Below are 18,763 nucleotides of genomic sequence, written 5' to 3'. Positions count from 1 at the left end.
CCCTACCTTGGAAATGGCCGTGTCGATTACAAACTCCAAGTCTATTCCACTTTTTGCACTTGGTAAAAAATGAAAAATAAATTTATCGTATTTTTAGATGCTGCAACGAATTGTGGTATTCTTGGATGGGGTTACTCAATATCGTGTTTTTAGCAACAATAAAGTTGTATTTTTAGACCACAGATTATAAGATCCGTTTTCCAACAGCACTCGAAAATAAGAAAAAAAAAGAAACATGTTGTGAAATTAAATTATCGAGACTAGGAATCGCCCATATCAACAAATTTCTCATAACAGCTTTAGCAAAAGTGTTTATAAGAGTTTTATTGAAGTTAATCAAAAGTCGACAGTTTAGGAATTTCGGACAAGGAAAATCGACATTTTAGGGATTTTATTATCAAAATTTACTAGTAACCTATACTTTATAGGCTACTAACCCTAACTTTATAGGTAACTAGTAAATTTTGATAATAAATGCCCTAAAATGTCGATTTTCATTGTCCAAAGTTCCTAAATTGACGACTTTTGATTAGCTTCAATAAAGGCTAAACTTTAGTTCTTCAGTAAAAAGGGTGAACCACGGACATAATTTTTTACGTCACGAACTAACCAACCGATCAGGGCAGCGTTCACATTAAGGTGACTACAGGTGATAAATTTGCAAAATCTGCGTTCATTAAAATTTGCGGTTAACAAAATTTTCGATCATTTCATAATCTCACATTCCGTTTTTCTCCTCTTCTTTTGGAATTCAAAAGCTTTTAGAAATCGGGAAGGTTCAATGCCGAGGATAAATTCACCAGGTGCCAGATTGCACAAAAATCGTATTCCAACATTCATTTACCAAATATGCTCGATTCTCCGTGTCGAGTTATTTCTGGCTGAAGCTATATTGGTCAATTAATCCGGTAATGCTTTATTTATAGAAGCCCGGAGATGAATCTCTTTCAAGAAAAACGTTGCCAAAGAAAATCCCGCGAAGCAGAATCCAAATTTTAAAAAAAGCATAAACCTAATCAAACTCCGCTTAACCAACGAACTACTCGACGAGAAATATACGTGAAAGGTCCATCCAAATTTTTTTCAAGTTCAAAAACTTTTTTCGAAGCAAAGTTTCTTCAGAAAAATCGAATTGATAAGCATTTTGGTCAAAAAAGCTTATTTCTGAAGAAAAAATGAAAAAATCGAACATTTTAGGGACGAAAATGATGATTTATCCACAATGAAGGGGCTATTTTTAGATTCTTATCGATGATTGGTCGAAATAAAAAAAAGTCCCTAAATTGTCGATAAATTGTCAGAATCGTCCCTAAATTTTTCAATCATAGATTTTCGGGCCGATTTTTTTGTGGAGGTGTGAAGAACCAACAAAAAATCCCGACAAATTTTTCGTGGAAATTTTCGACCAATCAGAAGACTGGATTCGGCCAACCAGCCAATCAGAAGCCGAATATCCGCCCAGGCAAAATTTGTCGAGATTTTTCTGTCGATTCGTGACACCAGCCCGATATTTGTCTCAAAATATACAAGAAAATAATTGTCTTCACAAAATCAACAATTTAGGAAAAGGTTCGATGATTTATCCACAATTTAGGGAATTTTCCTCTTTTCTTATTTTTTTTTCGTTGAAGAATCATCAACGTTCTTCAAAAAGAAAATTAGAGCGTGTAGTGTTTTGTCTAATTTTAGGCGTGAGGCTGCAGCTGCTCTTATTGAAATTTAAGTATAGACACAGCTACTCAGACTTTCAGCCATTTTTTAAACCTTTTAGATCGATCGCTGTGGCCTACATATAGAAAGGCTGTGTTATTGAGAAACATGCTGTAGCGCTGGAATAATCGCTTGTCTCGATCGAAAACAATGAAGTTCTCGAGAGTCAAGCTCATTTCTAAAACTCAAGAAGAAGAATTAAGGGTGTCTCTGTTTTTTGTTAATTTCAATAATTTGTGTTGAACAAATTTGAATGCCCTGGAATTGGATGCCATGTAGGAGCGGTGTCTCGTGATATCGCCTCCTGTTATCAGTCAAAATGAACGGTCTGAGAACAATCTCTGGAATTATTTTGAATCGAGTTATCAAGAATAAGTATATTAAATTTATTCAAATCCCGCCAGCCAGATCTTATTGACAATTTTGACACACGGTAATTTTGATTGCAGCGCAAGAAGCGTGATTACAGCGGAAACAAAAAGAGATTTGATTAGAATGAGAAAGTCACGACAAAAAACCTTTTATCTCAAGTTTATGGAAAGCTGGGCTCTGGAACCTGTATAGAAAACCTGAGTTGAAATTTCGCTAGAATTTGTAAAATTTATTGGAAAGGGAATTTCTCCTCTTAAAAATTTTAAAGAATAATAGTCTTTTTACAGGAAAATGGTTTGATCTTAAAATCAAGAATTATACCGCGAAGATAAAAAAAAACAGATCTAATACATGTAGCAGACGGCTAATTGGAAACTTGATTGTCCAGCTGTGCAGGAGGAAATATAGGGAGAAATTTTTCGAGGCAATGCTCATTGATAAAATGAAGCATCTATAAAAATGAAGAAACAGTAAAAACATGGAAATGTTCTTTATTGCTTTTTGTTATTTATCGACAGATTAGTATTCCCTTTTCCAGTCCATTCCCCATTCTTAACATTTAAAGTAATATTCGACGAATAAATGCCAATAATTAAGGACCCCCCCCCGTCAAGATTTTAAAATGTCGAAATTTAAAATTTCGACCTCGAATTCTGATTCCTCGTGCCGAAAAACCATTTTTTCGCTTCATTTTTTATCCGCCTATCTCCACTCTAACACCCTTAAAAATTGAGTCAAAGTTTTTGAATTTGTAAAGGCGGAGCGCATAGAACGACGCGGTTTGTACTGGGCGGAAGCAACTTTTTCATGAAAAACATAAAAATCACTTATTTTTATGAATTTTATAAAGGGAAAATATTTTTTTTGGAAAAAAATGCTAAAATAGTTATTCATAGTGCATAATTAAAGAAATTTTTGCGGTTTTAATCAATTTTACGTTAAAAAGGAAAAATCATTTTCAAGTGAACCCCTTTACATATCTTAATTTTTTTCTTCTGGTGCCCTCGACATCAATCTAAGCTTTATTTTGAGTTTTTAAAAATTTTTGATTCTTAAGGTCATCTCAGAGATATCGATGTTTGAAACTTGAAAGTATTGTTGCGACACCCTTAAGAAGTGCACGAGCGTGCTTTTACTTCTGGTGCCCTAGACCAACTATCGGGCTACCCAAAGAGCAAAAAAGTTTTCGGAAATCTTAAGGGGGTCACCTCGAAATCACTGTTTGAAAAAGTTATTCCCACATGACGGAGGGGTCCTTAATTACTTTTTTTTCAGAAAATATTAATAACGGAAAATAAAGTCCTTCGATTTTCATCACAAATCCTTCATCTCAAATTTCCTTAAAACCAAATCCGCCGAATCAATGTCTAATAGTAGAACGCGCTTTAAATATTGGTTTACCAAGGGTTTTAACCTAGGATCGCCATGCCAGATTAAATAACTCCGATTTCACGCGGCAAATGTTCAAGAAAGCGCCTTAGTTAAATAAAGAAAACCGTTCTATAAGAATATTACGCCATTATGGCCGATTCTAGCGCCAGCTCAGCCAAATCCCAAAATTATGCCAAATCAAGTGCGCGAAAAATTGAACAACAGAGTCTCTGAGAGGGGCAATTTGGCGACGTTTTTTTTCAAAAACAATTCTTTCTCGGCCTATATTTTCAACCGGAAATCGATTGAGCTTCAAAAATCATGACTCAACATATTTCCTCTTTCCTCCCTCTTTCCCAATCGTTTCCCAAGTTACACACAAACGAAAAAAAAAGAGGAAAATGTGCCCAAGTGATTTTTACGACTCCCTAACACCCGAGCAAAAAGACCAGCTTGAAAAAATGCGCCAACAACAACGAGACTTTCTCGATCGCCTCACTGCCTATCAACAGGCTCTTCTGGACAAAACTGCTCCTGAAGACAAACCCGATCGATGGGGCTATCGAATGTGGTGATTGGCGACGAACAGAAGCGAAATTTTGGGGTGGCGTCAGGAACCGACAAAAAAATTTCGACAAATTTTGCGTGGAAATTTTCAACCAATCAGAAGCCCGGATTCGGCTCACCGGCCAATCAGCAGCCGAGTAGCCGCCCACGCAAAATTTCTCAAAATTTTTCATCGGTTCCTGACGCCAACCCAAAATTTTCAACCCCAAAATTTTCAGGGTTAGAAAATTTTCAAAAATTTTATACTGAAAATACAGAAAATATATCAGAAAATAAAAAGTTCTTTTTTCGGAATTCAAATTTTTGGCTTATCTTATGCAACGTGGTTCGCAAACTAAGCCGGATTTTTGGTCATTTTGGAACTTATCCAGTCTGGCAGTCTGGTCTTCATCAATTCGCTTTTTCGCCGACCAAGAGTTCTTGAAACAACCTTTTGCACGAGTTGTTAAGCCAGTTCACGTTGTAGCTCTCGTTTTTCTTTCTCCTTCGTCACATTCCAAAGCGCATCTTTCCGCTCTGTCTCCGCCGCCGTTCTCGCCTTTCGCACCTTTCGCATCTTTTTTGTCAATTATGGAACGTGGCAATAAACTTACTTTGATTATTTGAAATCTTGTAGAAAATAATGAATAAAATAAAATGAGACCAATATCAAAGACTCGGCTCAGCAACCTGTTTGAAAAGCCTGAGTCAGGGTGAGAAAGATCAAAAATGAAAAGCCGCAATGCGGCTTTTTAACAATCGAAGCCGCGAAGCGGCTTTGTAAATGAAACCATCTCGATCTATTATTGATTTCTGGCGGCTTTCCTTGCGGCTTCTTGGGCTCGGCAACCTGAGTAAAAAACCTGAGTCAGGGTATAAAAAATCAAAAATGAGAAGCCGCGTAGCGGCTTTTTTAAAAACGAAGCCGCGAAGCGGCTTCGCAATATTATTCTTCAATCTTATCTTTAACTTCTGGCGAAGCCGCTCCGCGGCTTCGTTTTTGAAAAAGCCGCTACGCGGCTTTTCATTTTTGATCTTTTATACCCTGACTCAGGTTTTTTAGTCAGGTTGCCGAGCCCAGGCGGCTTCGTTTATAAGAAAAAGCCGCTACGCGGCTTTCCAATTTAGCTCTTCTGACCCTGACTCAGGTTCTCGGCACAGGTTGTCGACCCAGGCATAGACAAGACTTCCAAATTTATTTTATTGATGAAAAAAGCAGGTCAAATTTCATGGAACAACCGTTTTCGATAAGATGCGGCCACAGATGTTGCATAAATGCGTTTTGTGATATTTGCGCTGATTCGTTGAACCCAAATTCGCTCGTGACATTTTCGCGACGCCTTGGTCCATCTTGCTTTAAAATTTGACGCAACGTTTGGTGACGCCACTTCGCGGAATTTCTCCCTTTTCAAATGTTCGATCTTGCGAAAATCGAGCGCCTTGAAAAATCGCAAAATCGCAAAAAGGAAAAATTCAATGTAGAGACAGGACACATCCGCCGAGCATCAAACTTGGGGAAGATTGAATTTCAAGTGAAAATTTTATAATCCATCATCGTAAGAGTTTCTTCCTCCTTTTTTTGATATTAATCCCTATCTAGGCTCGGCAACCTGTGTAAAAAGCCTGACTCAGGCTACCTGAATCAAGGTCTGAAATGACTGTAATGAAAAGCCGCGCAGCGGCTTTTTTAAACACGAAGCCGCGATGCGGCTTCGCCAGTAATTAAAAGTCGACTCGAAAGATAATTTCGCGAAGCCGCCCTGCGGCTTCGTATTTAAAAAAGCCGCTGCGCGGCTTTTCATTAGAGATCTTAAAAATCCTGACTCAGGCTTTTTACACATGTCAGTTCAACAATTTTCATGAATCTTGCATTTGAAGCTGAAATCACTTGTTTTCGTTATGCAACAAAACTCTGGTCACCGTAACTCAAGTCGTGGTCGAAATCCGGGACCTTCCCGCTTGACCAACGTGCAAAGCGAGTTAGAGAAAGACTTAGAACATTGCCTTTTCTGTAAATTCGAGGAAGCGTGTTTAAATTGCTGAAATTCGAGATTGGCGGCGCTTAGCCCGCTTGTCCGGCCGATCCACCGTGACTGTCATTGTGAAATCGGCGGTCCTGTTCACGGAGCAGCAGCATTCCTAATTTGCGCCCGGAAAGCTTAATTACCGCCCGTAGTCCGGATTAATGCTTTTTAGACGGACAAAGAACCCAATTTCAAACCTGTTTCTTCAGCGAAATTTGACGGGCTAGAGCTGGGAGAGGCTCGGCAACCTGTGTACAAAACCTTAGTCAGCGTCTGAAGAGTTAAACTGAAAAGCCGCAAAGCGGCTTTTTTAAAGACGAAGCCGCAGAGCGGCTTCGCGAAATATTCTTTCAAGGTATTTTTAAATTAACGGCGAAGCCGCTTCGCGGCTTCGTGTTTTAAAAAGCCGCTGCGCGGCTTTCCATTCGAGATCTTCCAAACCCTGACTCAGGATTTTTTGGTGTAAGTGGTCAAAAAGTTCAATCTAAATGAAGTTCACTGAAGTTGTAATCCTTGATGATGATGCTCTTTTCGTGTGGAATTGATTCCCTGGCGCAGGTGCTCAAGAACATTTTGAATTGGCTTTGACTCGGGCCAGACGCTCAGACGCGTTTTCGATTTTCACGCTAATGTCACCAGCCGACTTTACTTTTACAGAAAGGGGCTTCTAATTTGAGAAAACTTCTCTTTAGAAATATTAAATAGGGGACTTGAATACATCTTTCTCAGGCGCGCTTCGTTCAATTTTCACTACAGTACCCTTCAGTCAAGAAAAAACGATCATTTTCAAGGTCGAAAATTTGAAGATCTGATTTCGTTTTTTGGTATTTGATCAACGTGGAACCTTCAGTGGATTATTTTTCCAACAATGATGAAATTCCCGCCCAACAAAGAAGGAATTGAACAGCGAAGCGAATTTGGAAGTTTGACAGGTGGAATTTCAGAGCATGCCACGTAATCTTTCTTACCAATACTGATTGCTTGATTCTCGATTAAATGAAAAGCGCTGAATATGATTTTTGAGTGAGAAACAAGTGTGGGAACCGGCCGCTCAAAGTGATAAGAAAGCCGGTCTCCATCGATCTATTCATTCACACTAATTTCTTCAAGAAAATATAGATTTTTGTAAATCAGTTGAGTCAAAATGGCAGAAGCTTCATCTGACAAAACTTCGACCAAAGAAGAAGATCTTGAAGAGAGAATCGATCAAGCTATTCAAAACAAAAAAGAAAAGCTACTTGAACAATTGAAGAGGGGTCGAAAAGAAGTCGAAGAGATTGACCGGTCCATAGAGAGATGGGAAGGCATAATTTCACTTTTCGAAAAAATGACCGATAATGTTAAAAAAGAAATAAGTCTTAATTGGGCAAGAAGATGCTATCTGAGGAACAATCCTTTATTATTTTCACTTGTTACTAATAACGATGATGAATTTGATCCAAACTCGGCAAGAATGATTTTTGATGAGTATGCTGCTTCGAAGTTCAAATTTACATATATTTTGTCCGATAGCGATTGCGATGAAGAGGAAGAATATTTCCGATGGGAAAAGCGTTTTCCAATAAAAGTGGCTTTTCTAACGAAAGAAAAGCTAAAATTGATTGAGAAAAAAGCTGAGATGGAGGCGAAAATCAAAGCGGAAATTGAAGAAGAGCTCGATATTCTTGAAAACAACGATGATTCCTTCCCGACTTGCGACATTTGCCTCTGTAAATATGACCAAAAAGATCACTGGCAATCCTGCATCATCGTCTGTGGCCATATGTTTGGACAATCTTGCATCGAAAAACACTTGGAAAATAACGAAAGATGTCCGAAATGCGACCGAAGATTTCAGAAAGCTGATATTCGAACTCTTTTCTGACTAATTCCTTCATTTTTCTGACCGAGTTTTAATTGTTCAATAAATGATTTTCTTTTTTATAATTTTGCCTTAGGGGTGTTAGGTTGTTGATGTTTGGGCACACGCCCGGGGGCCGCGTGGCCTAATGGATATGGCGTCTGACTTCGAATCAGGAAGTTGTGGGTTCGAGTCCCATCGTGGTCAAAACTCCCTCTTTTTCCTTCTTTCGCTGCTTATCATTCTTCCCCAGTTGAGCTCGCCAGGTTCCTGAAAATGCAGCAGTCTGACTCTGACCTCTTTGGAAAATTTCCTGAGACACTCGAACACACTTGGCTCCCTTAATCGGCGGAAGGGGAGGCTCTTCACCACGTCGCAACAGAGTCCAAGAAACGAGGAATTTCGATGATGTAATGTCGAATTTCTTAATTTTCGAAATCTGGAGCTTCAAAAGAGCGTTTCTTTTGAAAAAAAACACAGTATAAATGACAATTTTCAATTTTCAAGTTTCGAAGATGATGATAATGAACGGCCTCGTCGCACCTTGCCGCAGCTGGCAAAACGAAAGAAACGCGGCAACGTCTAAGCTTGGAAGGCATGAAATCTTTTTGGCTCTTTAGAATTCGCGCCCCAGAATACTTTTTGACGTGAAGGCCAAAAAGAGGCCTGAAATTGACGCGGTTCCCTTTTTTTTCCATTCACACTTCATTTTGAGAAAAGTTTCTAGAACGAAATTGTTTTGATAAAAAAATTTTAAAAAATTTTCTTTTTTAATTCCCAACCCGGGATAATAAAAAAAGAAAAGCAAAAATTAATTAAAAAAAAAACAAAATTGTTCTCGAAAATTTTCGAACAATGCTCAAAAAAAAATGATTTTTAACCCTCTTTTACGGCTGGGCACAAAAAGTGCCCATTACGCCTTATTTATCAATGTCTAATTTCTCCATCAGTTAATCTGTTTTCTGTTGACAAACAAAAAAACAGAAGACGCAGGAAAAAACCATAAATTCGCTTTTTAGAGCGCCGAGGAGCCACAGTAATTCGCAACAGTGGATTTACGAATATTTCGCTGATTCGGCCACGAGATGACAGATCTGTGGCAGGTTAAGCCACCGCGCGGGCGAGATATCCCAAATTGACGGTCAACGCTTCCGCCGCCAAAGTTTTCGATAAAGAAAAAGAGAGATTTTGAGAGTTTATTAGAAAGAAAATGTGGTATTTTTGGGATCTTGAGACTTCTGGACTGCTCGTTAATTTTTGAAAATTAAGGGTATCACCACTGAAATTTTGAATTTTCGATTGAAGTTCATTCCGACTCATCAAACTTAAGGATATCGACTTCGAAATGGAGCATTTCCTCTAAATCCTCATTTCCGCGATTTCGACTCGAGTTATTTCAGAAGTCAGCGCTAAGCCGCATCAGGGCGTCGTGAACGAGCAGAAAGGGTTGTAAGGGCGTGATCCCGCGCTACTTGTGTTGATCTTATGCTCCAACACACAAACAAATTCAACTTACGAAAACGAACAATTTTTCAAATTCAAAATTGCAAAGCCGTTTTTCGGAATAAATTCACTTGGCCACGCCATTCAACCAAAAACATAAATTCTTCGACCATTTTCTCAAGCTCAAAAGCAATATTTTTTGTTCTTTGTGTGCCTAATTCCGTTAATTTTTCGAGAACATAGTTAAGTTTCCCTCGGGGCAAGGATACTTCTATACAGATATCGCGCCATTTTTGTTATTAAATTTCAAAATGGAAGAAAAAAGCAAAAAGCCAGAGAAAAAACCGTTTATTTCAGAGAAAGAGAAACGAGGAATCGATTTTTTATGGGAAAAACTGCCGCATATTTCGCTTTATCAAATGCGAATTACAGGAATGGCCAGTTATGCCGGGATTCTTGGCGGGTTCATGGCGATTTATCCGGTTTTTGCGCAGTATACACCTCCTTATCGATGCCAGTCGGTTTTTGACAACAACGAGGAGTTCGAATGGTTGAATTGGAAACAGATTGAGAGTTTGACAACTGATACACCTTACTGCAGGACAGGGAGGAGATTGAACAATCGTTGATAAGCGAAAAAGAGAGAAATAATTCTAGCGCTCCGATATCCTTAAGGGATCCCCCCCCTGTTTTTTCAAGTCTTTCATAGGGGGTTATATCTGGCATATTTAGATTCCTCGTGATCTGAGGATCATTTTGATGTAAATACATATAATTATATGACCCCTTTACGAACATCTCGTGGTATGTTTGCCTTGAGCAAAAAATTTCTCTGTACTAGAGAATAGCGGATAGCACCTCAGCTTTACGTAGAGCTATTGTACGCCCCAATACATAAGCGCAAATCGGCTGAATTTCCAGTCAAAGATGGCAAAACGGGGGGGGGGGATCCCTTAAATCGCTCGATCGTCAATCTTTTCAAAGCGGTTTTGATTCTAGCGACCATTCATCTGGCTGTGGCCATTGCGTTTTCAACCCGATGTCAATCAATTCCTGCGACCATCAACAAAGCTTCGAAGCCCTCAAAAGCTGTCTCGGCAAACCCGCTCAAGAAATCGCCAGCTGGACAAGTTGCAATGACGATTTCGTCTTCGACCGCTCTCTCCGAAACTCGACCAATTTTATCTTCAATGCCGGCCAATCTTGGGAAACAGCTGTGACTCAGTTCAAGCTCATCTGCGGCGACGAGTGGTTTGACTCACTTTCAACTGCTCTTGGATTGCTGTCGCTCATGATTGGCGCGTATATTGCCGGAATTTATGTGGACAGATTTGGGAGAAAAAATGCGATCATGGTTTGGACTCAGATAAATGGAATATTGCTCACGATTCATGCCTTCATGCTACGGGCTCCAAGTTTTTGGCAAGAATGCAGAAATGGGTTAAAATAAAGAACTCGCAACTCGGAGCCCATTCAAGCCAAATCAATATGGTTTTCTAGCGATGCGAGTTCTCGGCAATGGCTTTGGCCACGTATCCTATCTCTCTCAAAAAACTTATTCGATGGAGCTTCTTGGTCCTTCCCGCCGAGCCATTTCCGGAGCTCTGGCGAGTGGGTACTTTTCAATTGGATACATTAGCTCTGGTCTTGTCGCGTATTTTGTCCCGGATTGGAGGGAGTTTACCTTGGCAAACGCAACTATTGCCTTTGCTACCTTACTGACTTATCCTTTCTATCCGGAGTCGCCGCTGTTTTTGTATTCTAGAGGGAGGAGAGAAGAAGCAAGGGAGATTTTCAAAGAGCTTGGGAAACAAACAAACAGGGAAATAGATGACTCTCTTTTGGACAAAGTCGAAGCTGATATTTTAGCAAAAAATGACAAGGAATCAGAGGAATATACGATTCTGGACATGTTCCGGCACAAAAACATGGCTAGTGTTTCGGCAAATGTCGGTTTTGCTTTCTTTGTGAACACGATGGTCTACTACGGGCTATCTTTCAACGTCGCTTCTTTTGCTGGAAGCATTTATGTGAACAACACGATCAATGGACTTGTAGAGCTGCTTGGATATGTGCTTGTTGCTTTTACGCTGGATAGGTTTGGGAGAAGATGGATCAATGGAGGCTTTATGATCTTTGGCGGAATTGCTTGTTTAGTTTGCATGGCGCTAGAATTCGCGGCGGGAGAAGCTGATGATCCTCGGGCTTTTCTTGAAGCGCAAAGATGGATGGCTTTTGCGGGGAAATTCTTTATTTCTGGCTCGTTTGGCGCGATTTATGTTTATGCTGCAGAACTGTTCCCTACGCCATTGAGAAGTACAGGAATCGGATTCGGTTCGATGTGTGGAAGAGTTGGAGGGTTTCTAGCTCCATTTATTCTTCAGATGAAAAATGGATGCATTGTTTACTTGGTAAGCAGACATTCCCTTGCTTTTTTTTTTGAATTTTTAGTTATTCGGATCTTTTGGATTGCTTGGTGGAGCTCTTATCTTTCTTCTACCAGAAACTTCGGTATGATATTTGCTGATTTTTTGATTGATTGAATGAATTTTTCAGGGACTTCCGATTTGTCAGACGCTTGAAGAGTCTCTCAACTTTTATGCGAAATCGAAAGCAAAAGGAGAGCATTTCTCCTTGAAAAATATTCAGTCTGACGAAAAGAAAAACGGTTCATCAAATTTTTAAAAATAAAGATAAAAAGTCATCGATAAAAAAATCGTTTACTTGGTAAAAGTCTAAAAAAAGGTCGAAATGACGAGATTTGACCTTTTTTTCTGCCAACTCGCGTCAGAGACTCGACTTATCTTGTCAACGAAAAAGACACTTTTTATTCAACTAGAGAGCTAGAAAGATGGATCTTGAGGAAAAACCAGAAAATACTAATTTCGATAAATTAAGCCAAATACAAATACAGGTAAATCACAATTTCGGTAAAAATCAGGGGCAACAGAATTAATAAGTGCCTTGATTGCAAATGTTTCGGGACTTTGCGAAAAATCGGCGACCAAGTCGTTCTTTTCACGGAAGAAGTGCTTTCTACGCGCAGCATTAATACGCAAGAGATTGATTTGTTGAAGAAGAAAACCTGGAAGAAAAGGGTCGCCGACAGTGTGAGCTTAGTTGGACATGGAAATGCCACGAATAAGCAAAAGTCTTATTACGTTTTCCTCGGCTCGATTTTTTGGATAACAATCATGATAATTGGTAAATAAGATGAAAGGTATGAATTTCTAACATCAAGACAGCAAATTTCGCTTCTTTGGAAAAATCGAAGATTCAAACGACTTTTTTGACGTCAACTTGCCATCGAAGCTACAAAAGATGTGTCCAAATAGAGTCAATGGACCTTTGCGGCCATCTGATGAAGCAATGCTATGCAACTAAAGAATTCATCCTTCCAAAGCCGGTTTCCCTAATCAAGCCTGAAGAACGCGAAATCATCAAATTCTCAGAAGAAGAAAATCAAGTAAATCTACGTCGCTGCAAAAAGAAAAAGTTTCTCGACCAAAAAGTATGCCGTCATCTTTGCGCCAAGACACTCATTTTGAAATCAACGAGGACTCATTCGATCACGCCTTGCGAATCCATTTGCTTTGAACTGACGAGATCCTCTGTTTCTGCGGGAGCAGTTTGCCCAACTGAAAAATATTGCAAAAACGGCTGCCCATGTCCCTTTTATAAATGCGAAAAAACGGAGAACGATCAAAAATTCGTTCCCGCTTTTGACTTGAAAAACGGTGATTACAGTCGGAACGATAATGCAATGAAACAAGCTAATGCCAAAAAAGCCGCTTTAGTCTTGTTTGATTTTTCAGGAGTTCAAACTGCTAAAAATACTAGCATCGAGGTTCCCGACGGCAAATCCTTTGATTATTATGAATGTTTTTAATTTTTCTATGCCACAAAATGATTTGAGATCTAAAACAAAAAAAAGGCTATCGGTGCTACATTTCTCAATGGAGAACACTATTTAGTCGATCAGAGAGGAAGTTTGATGCGCGTTCGTGAAAATGGCACCGTTTCTGTGTTTATTGAAAATCGAATTTTCGACAGGTACATTCGAAGAAATAATCTGATAGAGAAACTGTTTTAAAGGTCTCCTTATTTTTCATTTCATTTTGCATCGTCTATTGGAACCCACGAAATTACAATCAGAAACGAGGAAAAAGGGAAAACTATTTTTCCGGTCGTTGTGATCTGAAACAGGTTCAAAATAAGTAGACAAGTTTTGTGTTTCTTTAACTTTCATGAAGTTAAAATAATTTTTGACCGATAAAAGCTCTCCCGAGCTCCGGCGAGATAAATGCTACTATTACGCGCCTGATTATAATTTAAACAGATTTGAAACGGCTCAAGGTTACATCGCCAGCAATCATTTCAACGCCAGAATGTCCTCCATCAGCTTTGGTGGCAGCTTCTTTTTAATGAGTTTACGACTCGGCACAGCGTGGATCACTGTTTCGAAAACAGTCGCGCTCAACTCGATTCGACCAAATGAGGAGCTCGAAAAAGGCTGGCGAAAGGACGAAATCGCGGTTCCAGCAATGCTGAGGGACTTTGACCCGGTTCATGTTATACCTCTGGACTGGAATCGCCAAAAATGTTTTATTTTTAATATCTTTTTTTTGCGATTCCATAAAAAGATCGATCTTGGTCAGTTGATGCTCATTGTTGTTACTAGAAGCATTGTTCTATCAAACATGCAGTATTCACTATTGCTCGAGAAAGAAGGGAGATTCTTGCCGCTAGGAAGCGAATGGATCGGCTCCTTGGTCAAGTACGAGCAAGAGTCGAAGTGTTTTTCCGGTATGTACGCACCAAATGATCTCGCGTATTCGAATCAATTCGGAACCAACAACGACGAGTGCGAATATTTCATCAACGCCTTTTTGAACAAGGATCGCATTTACCTCCAAAACGTTGTTTTTGACTCGACTTTCGAGATCTTTTTCAACTTCGGAATGGATAAACAACGCTCATGTTTAATAAGCATATTTTTTATCTGAGTATCCTCAAAAGATCAGATCGAGCTTGATTTTCAGCATCAGAAAGCGGAGCGAAAAATGCATGTGGTTAGCAATCCCTTTTTCGCTTTTCATGATGATGTTTTTCCCAATTTCGCCAAGAATGCTGTCGGCAAAATTGATTCTTTTCCACAATCAGCCAAGGCTCTGAAAGATAATTTTTTTTGGACTTTGATGGCCACAGTAACTTACTGTCAGTAAGAGCCTAAAATGAAGCAAGTAGTCTCTCTCCGCCGTATCCTTTGGCGATTATTCCAAATCATCCGTTCACATCTTTCCAGGAGCAATTATTCCATATTTCGTCATTTGAGATTGGCTTCAATGAAACGAGAAAATTAAATTTAGAAATGAAGGAAAGATTCAAAGTTGAAATTAACAAGACAATATTTAAGTAATCTTATGAAACTGATAAGAAAAAATCGAGCCTGAAAGGGCCAATGAAGCTCCTGGAGTTTCGATCATACAACGAAAAAACAATCTTTGAAATCGAAGTTTTTAAAAACAGCTCAGCGGGGATAACATCTGATTTTTTCAAAGAAACTATTGTGTTTGACGAATTTTTGAGCACAGATTGGAGGTCGAATGAAATTCTTTTCAAGAAGCAAGAAGACTCCTCTTTCTTTGTTCTCAAGAAAAACAACACGGAAATTGCGAGAAGAAAGATGAACAATCTTCAAAAGATAAAAGACGGAAGAATAAGAGTCTTCAAATTCGACGACAAAACTCAAATCAAAAATGTTTTCTTTTATCAAAATCAACCAAGCCAGATTTATGTTATTCTTTCCGAACCGAATGCGCCACCAAAACAATATGCCCTGTTTGGGGATGGCTCGACAAACCAAAAAAGAAAATTATTAATTCCGGAAGATCTGTCTGAATTTGTCGATGGATCTAAACATGCTCTTGTGAATGGGCAACTTCACTTGTTTGGCGGCAAAAAAGATGAACAAATTGTAAAGTTTGACGAATATTATGTTCTTAACCATGTTTTTTAGATTCTCAAGGTTGACGAATGCAGCTTTACGCGTCTTCAAAACCGCCTGCACAGAAAGTTTACTGGTGAAAGCGCAGCTGTCTCCATTTCAAAGGGAACGAAAGGTACCGTACGATTGTTGATTGTTTGAAGGAGTTTTAGCTCTTATTTGTTTCGACTCTGTTGGCTACAAGAGCTGCGACACGTTCAATGGAACAGTTGTTGAAAAGCAAGTTTTCGAAGCAAAAGCGGGCATTGGATGGGCGAGATGGGCCTTTATCATGGAGGGCCCACAGCAGTCGGTGGTCAAGATTATCCTTATCCAAACAGAGGATTTACTGAAATATTGACTGAAAATGGCTGGGAAGAACTTGCATTTCATCCAAGGTTATTTCATTAGATTTCATTCATATCAATCATCATGTATGTTAAGATGTATCGAACGACATGTCGTTGTCGGATTGCCATCTGAATCAATAGCTACGTTAGGAGGTAATGATGCATGTACGCGAGAACATCTGAAGGAAACTTGGTTTCTTTCAAAACCATCCGAAGGAATCGAGTCTAAATGGATAAAAATGAAAAATTTACTAAAGGTGAGAATTCTTATTTAAATTTTTAAACTGTTAACTTTCTTTTTCAAGTCAGTGAATAACGGATCAGGAATTGTCGCGGACAACACTGTTTATATCTTTCCCGGAAACAGCCATAGTGTTCGTGGCATTCAACGTATTCAGATAGGAACAGTTGAGAAGTACTACTATGGACCAGAGTTCCGAATAACTTCACTTCAACTTCACGAAAGTTACCTTTGAAGTTAAAGTGAAGATTTTTTTAAAAAAGTAACTTCACTTCACTTTACTTCAAAATAGAATATAGTGATTTTTTAACTTCACTTCACTTCACTTCAGATATTGAAGTCTTAAATTTAACTTCACTTCACTTCACTCTAATTTTCCGGGATCAAAAAATCACTTCACTTCACTTTGATAATTGCTGAAGTTGTGCAAAATAACTTCACTTCACTTCACTTCAATTTTAAAGAAAAAAAATCACTTCACTCTACTTCAAAATTGTCATGAAGCGATTTTTCCATAGCAACTTTTCTTCAAAGTTAAAGTGAAGTGATTCGGAACTCTGCTATGGACAGTTAATGAAAAATGTCGTCAACTGATCAAAAAGACGAAGATGAAACGATTGTTTCCGTGGACATAGTCGGCTTTCACGAAAACTCTTATTATCGACCGATTCTGTTCCTCACACCTATCAACTATTGCGACGCGTAAAATATTCATTTCTCCCTTCTTCTGCAAAATCAAATAAAAAAGCTCCTTAGTTCAACTTCAATTCACGATAATTTCAAAAACATTTATCAAAATTTCTCAATAAAAGCAAGAGTGCTCCATTTTTTTTAAGATAAAAGTCATGGATGCGAAAAAGATTATTTTGAAAATTCGACAAAAACTGACGAAAAGAAGGACTGTTCCACTATTTTTTGAGAATCAAAAAGTCATGGATGAGAATAAAGCTTACTTTTGAGACTCGAAGAACACGACGAACTGCCAAAACGTCGTAACTACGAGATTTGACCTTTTTCTAACTCCACTCGCGTCTAAGAATGAACTTTCCTTGTCAACTCAAAAGACAGTTTTGAAGTAGAGAGACAACACCGAAAATGGATATTTTTGAGGAAGAAACAGACAACAATTTTAATACGTTTAGCAATCTCGAAATACAGGTAAAATCGCGTAGTTAACGTCTATTCAAAAAAAAAATCAAAGTGCCTGGACTGCAAATGTTTCGGAACTTTGCGAAAAGTCGGCGACCAAGTCATTCTTTTCACCGAAGAAGTGCTCTCTACCCGGAGCATTAATACGCAAGAAGCTGGTTTGAAGAAAAAGAGAACATGGAAGAAAAAGATCAACAAAAATATCAGTCTTTCGCAGCATGGATTCGCCACAAATAAGCAAAAATATACTTATACCTTACTTGGCGGAATTTTTTGGATGACGATCGTGCTCATTGGTAAATACAATCAGTTCCCGGTCATGAATTTAATACAATGATTTAGCGAATTTCGCCTCTTTGGAACAATCAAAGCTTCAAACGACTTTCCTGACTTCAACTTGTCATCGAAGCTACAAACGATGCATCCAAATCGAATCGATGGACCTTTGCGGCCATCTGATGAAGCAGTGCCACGCAACTGAAGAATTCATCCTTCCAAAGCCCGTTTCCATAATCGAACAGGCAAAAGCTACTCCGCTCAAGTTCTCAGAAGAAGATAATCAAGTAAATCTGCGCCGCTGCAAAAAGAAAAGGTTTCTCGACCAAAAAGTATGCCGCCATCTTTGCGCCAACACACTCATTTTGAAATCAACAAGGACTCACTCGATCACGCCCTGCGAGTCCATTTGCTTCGAGTTGACAAGGTCCTTCAAATCGTCGGGAGCAGTTTGTCCCACAGAGAAATATTGCAAGAACGGATGTCCTTGTCCCTTTTATAAATGCGAAAAGACTGAAAACGATCAAAAATTAGTCCCCGCTTTTGACTTGAAAAATGGTGATTATCGTCGGGTTGTAAAATCTCGGAATGGAATGAAACAAGCCAAGGCGAAGAAACAAGCTGTAGTATTGTTTGATTTTTCAGGAATTCAAACCACAAAGAGCAATAGTAGCATCGAGGTTCTCTTCGACCATTATGAACGTTTTTGATATCTTTACGCATGAATTTTATGCTTCAAAATCATCAATTATTCAAAACGATAAAAGTCAATCGGCGCTACATTTCTCAATGGCGAACACTACTTGGTCGATCAGCGAGGAAGTTTGATGCGCGTTCGAGAAAATGGAACCACTTCTTTGTTTATTGAAAATCGTATTTTCGACAGGTACATTGAATGGAAAAAGCTCATGCAGTAACTCTTATCTAGGTCTCCTGATTTTGCGTTTCATTTCGGATCGTCTATTGGAACCCACGAAATAACCATCCGAAACGAGGAAAAAGAGACGACTGTTTTTCCGGTCGTTGTCATTTGAAAATGGTCTGAAACAAACAAACACCTTTCTATTAAATTTTATTAATACGATGATTATTTTGACCGATAACAGCTCTCCCAACCTACGGCGTGATAAATGCTACTATTATGCGCCGGATTATAATTTAAACAGATTTGAAACGGCTCAAGGTTACATCGCTAGCAACCATTTCAACGCTAGAATGTCCTCCATCAGCTTTGGTGGCACCTTTTTCCTGATGAGCATAGAACTCGGCAAAGCTTGGATCACTGTTTCAAAGACAGTCGCACTCAACGCGATTCGACAAAATGAAGAGCTTGAAAAAGGCTGGCGCAAGGACGAAATCGCGGTTCCAGCAATGCTGAGAGACTTTGACCCCGTTCATGTAATACCTCTGGAACGGGATCGCCAAATTTGTTTTCAAAAATATTTTTTAATCTTT

At 39.0% G+C, this 18,763-nt stretch overlaps 2 protein-coding genes and 1 non-coding gene across 3 annotated transcripts; all 3 read left to right on the top strand.

Annotated features, from left to right (window-relative positions):
• The first annotated feature begins 7,997 nt into the window (after positions 1-7,997).
• TRNAR-UCG (transfer RNA arginine (anticodon UCG)) lies at positions 7,998-8,070 on the top strand. Its single transcript has one exon. It is a non-coding gene; the product is annotated as a tRNA-Arg (tRNA).
• A 1,547-nt stretch (positions 8,071-9,617) lies between these two features.
• Positions 9,618-11,823, top strand: LOC145712285 (organic cation transporter protein-like). The gene is made up of 4 exons (XM_081789973.1): positions 9,618-9,856; positions 10,306-10,660; positions 10,785-11,717; positions 11,758-11,823. Exons 1-4 carry the CDS (start codon positions 9,618-9,620, stop codon positions 11,821-11,823), a joined length of 1,593 nt encoding a protein of 530 aa, XP_081646099.1.
• A 3,502-nt stretch (positions 11,824-15,325) lies between these two features.
• On the top strand, positions 15,326-16,118 carry LOC145712284 (uncharacterized). The gene is made up of 4 exons (XM_081789972.1): positions 15,326-15,428; positions 15,466-15,690; positions 15,737-15,899; positions 15,948-16,118. The coding sequence occupies exons 2-4, from the start codon at positions 15,563-15,565 to the stop codon at positions 16,116-16,118; spliced, it is 462 nt and encodes a 153-aa protein (XP_081646098.1). The 5' UTR covers positions 15,326-15,428; positions 15,466-15,562.
• The last annotated feature ends 2,645 nt before the right edge of the window (positions 16,119-18,763 follow it).

The sequence above is a fragment of the Oikopleura dioica genome, chromosome 1, assembly GCF_907165135.1.
Source record: "Oikopleura dioica chromosome 1, OKI2018_I68_1.0, whole genome shotgun sequence".
In the NCBI taxonomy this organism is placed as follows: domain Eukaryota; kingdom Metazoa; phylum Chordata; class Appendicularia; order Copelata; family Oikopleuridae; genus Oikopleura; species Oikopleura dioica.
This window is presented reverse-complemented; position numbering and strand designations above follow the sequence as displayed.

What these genes read in the sequence shown, in the direction of transcription:
- LOC145712285 (XM_081789973.1), top strand. Translation starts at nt 9,618, where the DNA reads ATGGAAGAAAAAAGCAAAAAGCCAGAGAAAAAACCGTTTATTTCAGAG. An exon ending in AACAACGAGGAGTTCGAATG is followed by an intron (nt 9,857 to 10,305) that starts GTTGAATTGGAA and finishes TTTTGATTCTAG; the next exon opens with CGACCATTCATCTGGCTGTG. An exon ending in ATGGATGCATTGTTTACTTG is followed by an intron (nt 11,718 to 11,757) that starts GTAAGCAGACAT and finishes TTGAATTTTTAG; the next exon opens with TTATTCGGATCTTTTGGATT.
- LOC145712284 (XM_081789972.1), top strand. Translation starts at nt 15,563, where the DNA reads ATGGGCGAGATGGGCCTTTATCATGGAGGGCCCACAGCAGTCGGTGGT. An exon ending in GAACTTGCATTTCATCCAAG is followed by an intron (nt 15,691 to 15,736) that starts GTTATTTCATTA and finishes ATGTATGTTAAG; the next exon opens with ATGTATCGAACGACATGTCG. An exon ending in AAATGAAAAATTTACTAAAG is followed by an intron (nt 15,900 to 15,947) that starts GTGAGAATTCTT and finishes TTCTTTTTCAAG; the next exon opens with TCAGTGAATAACGGATCAGG.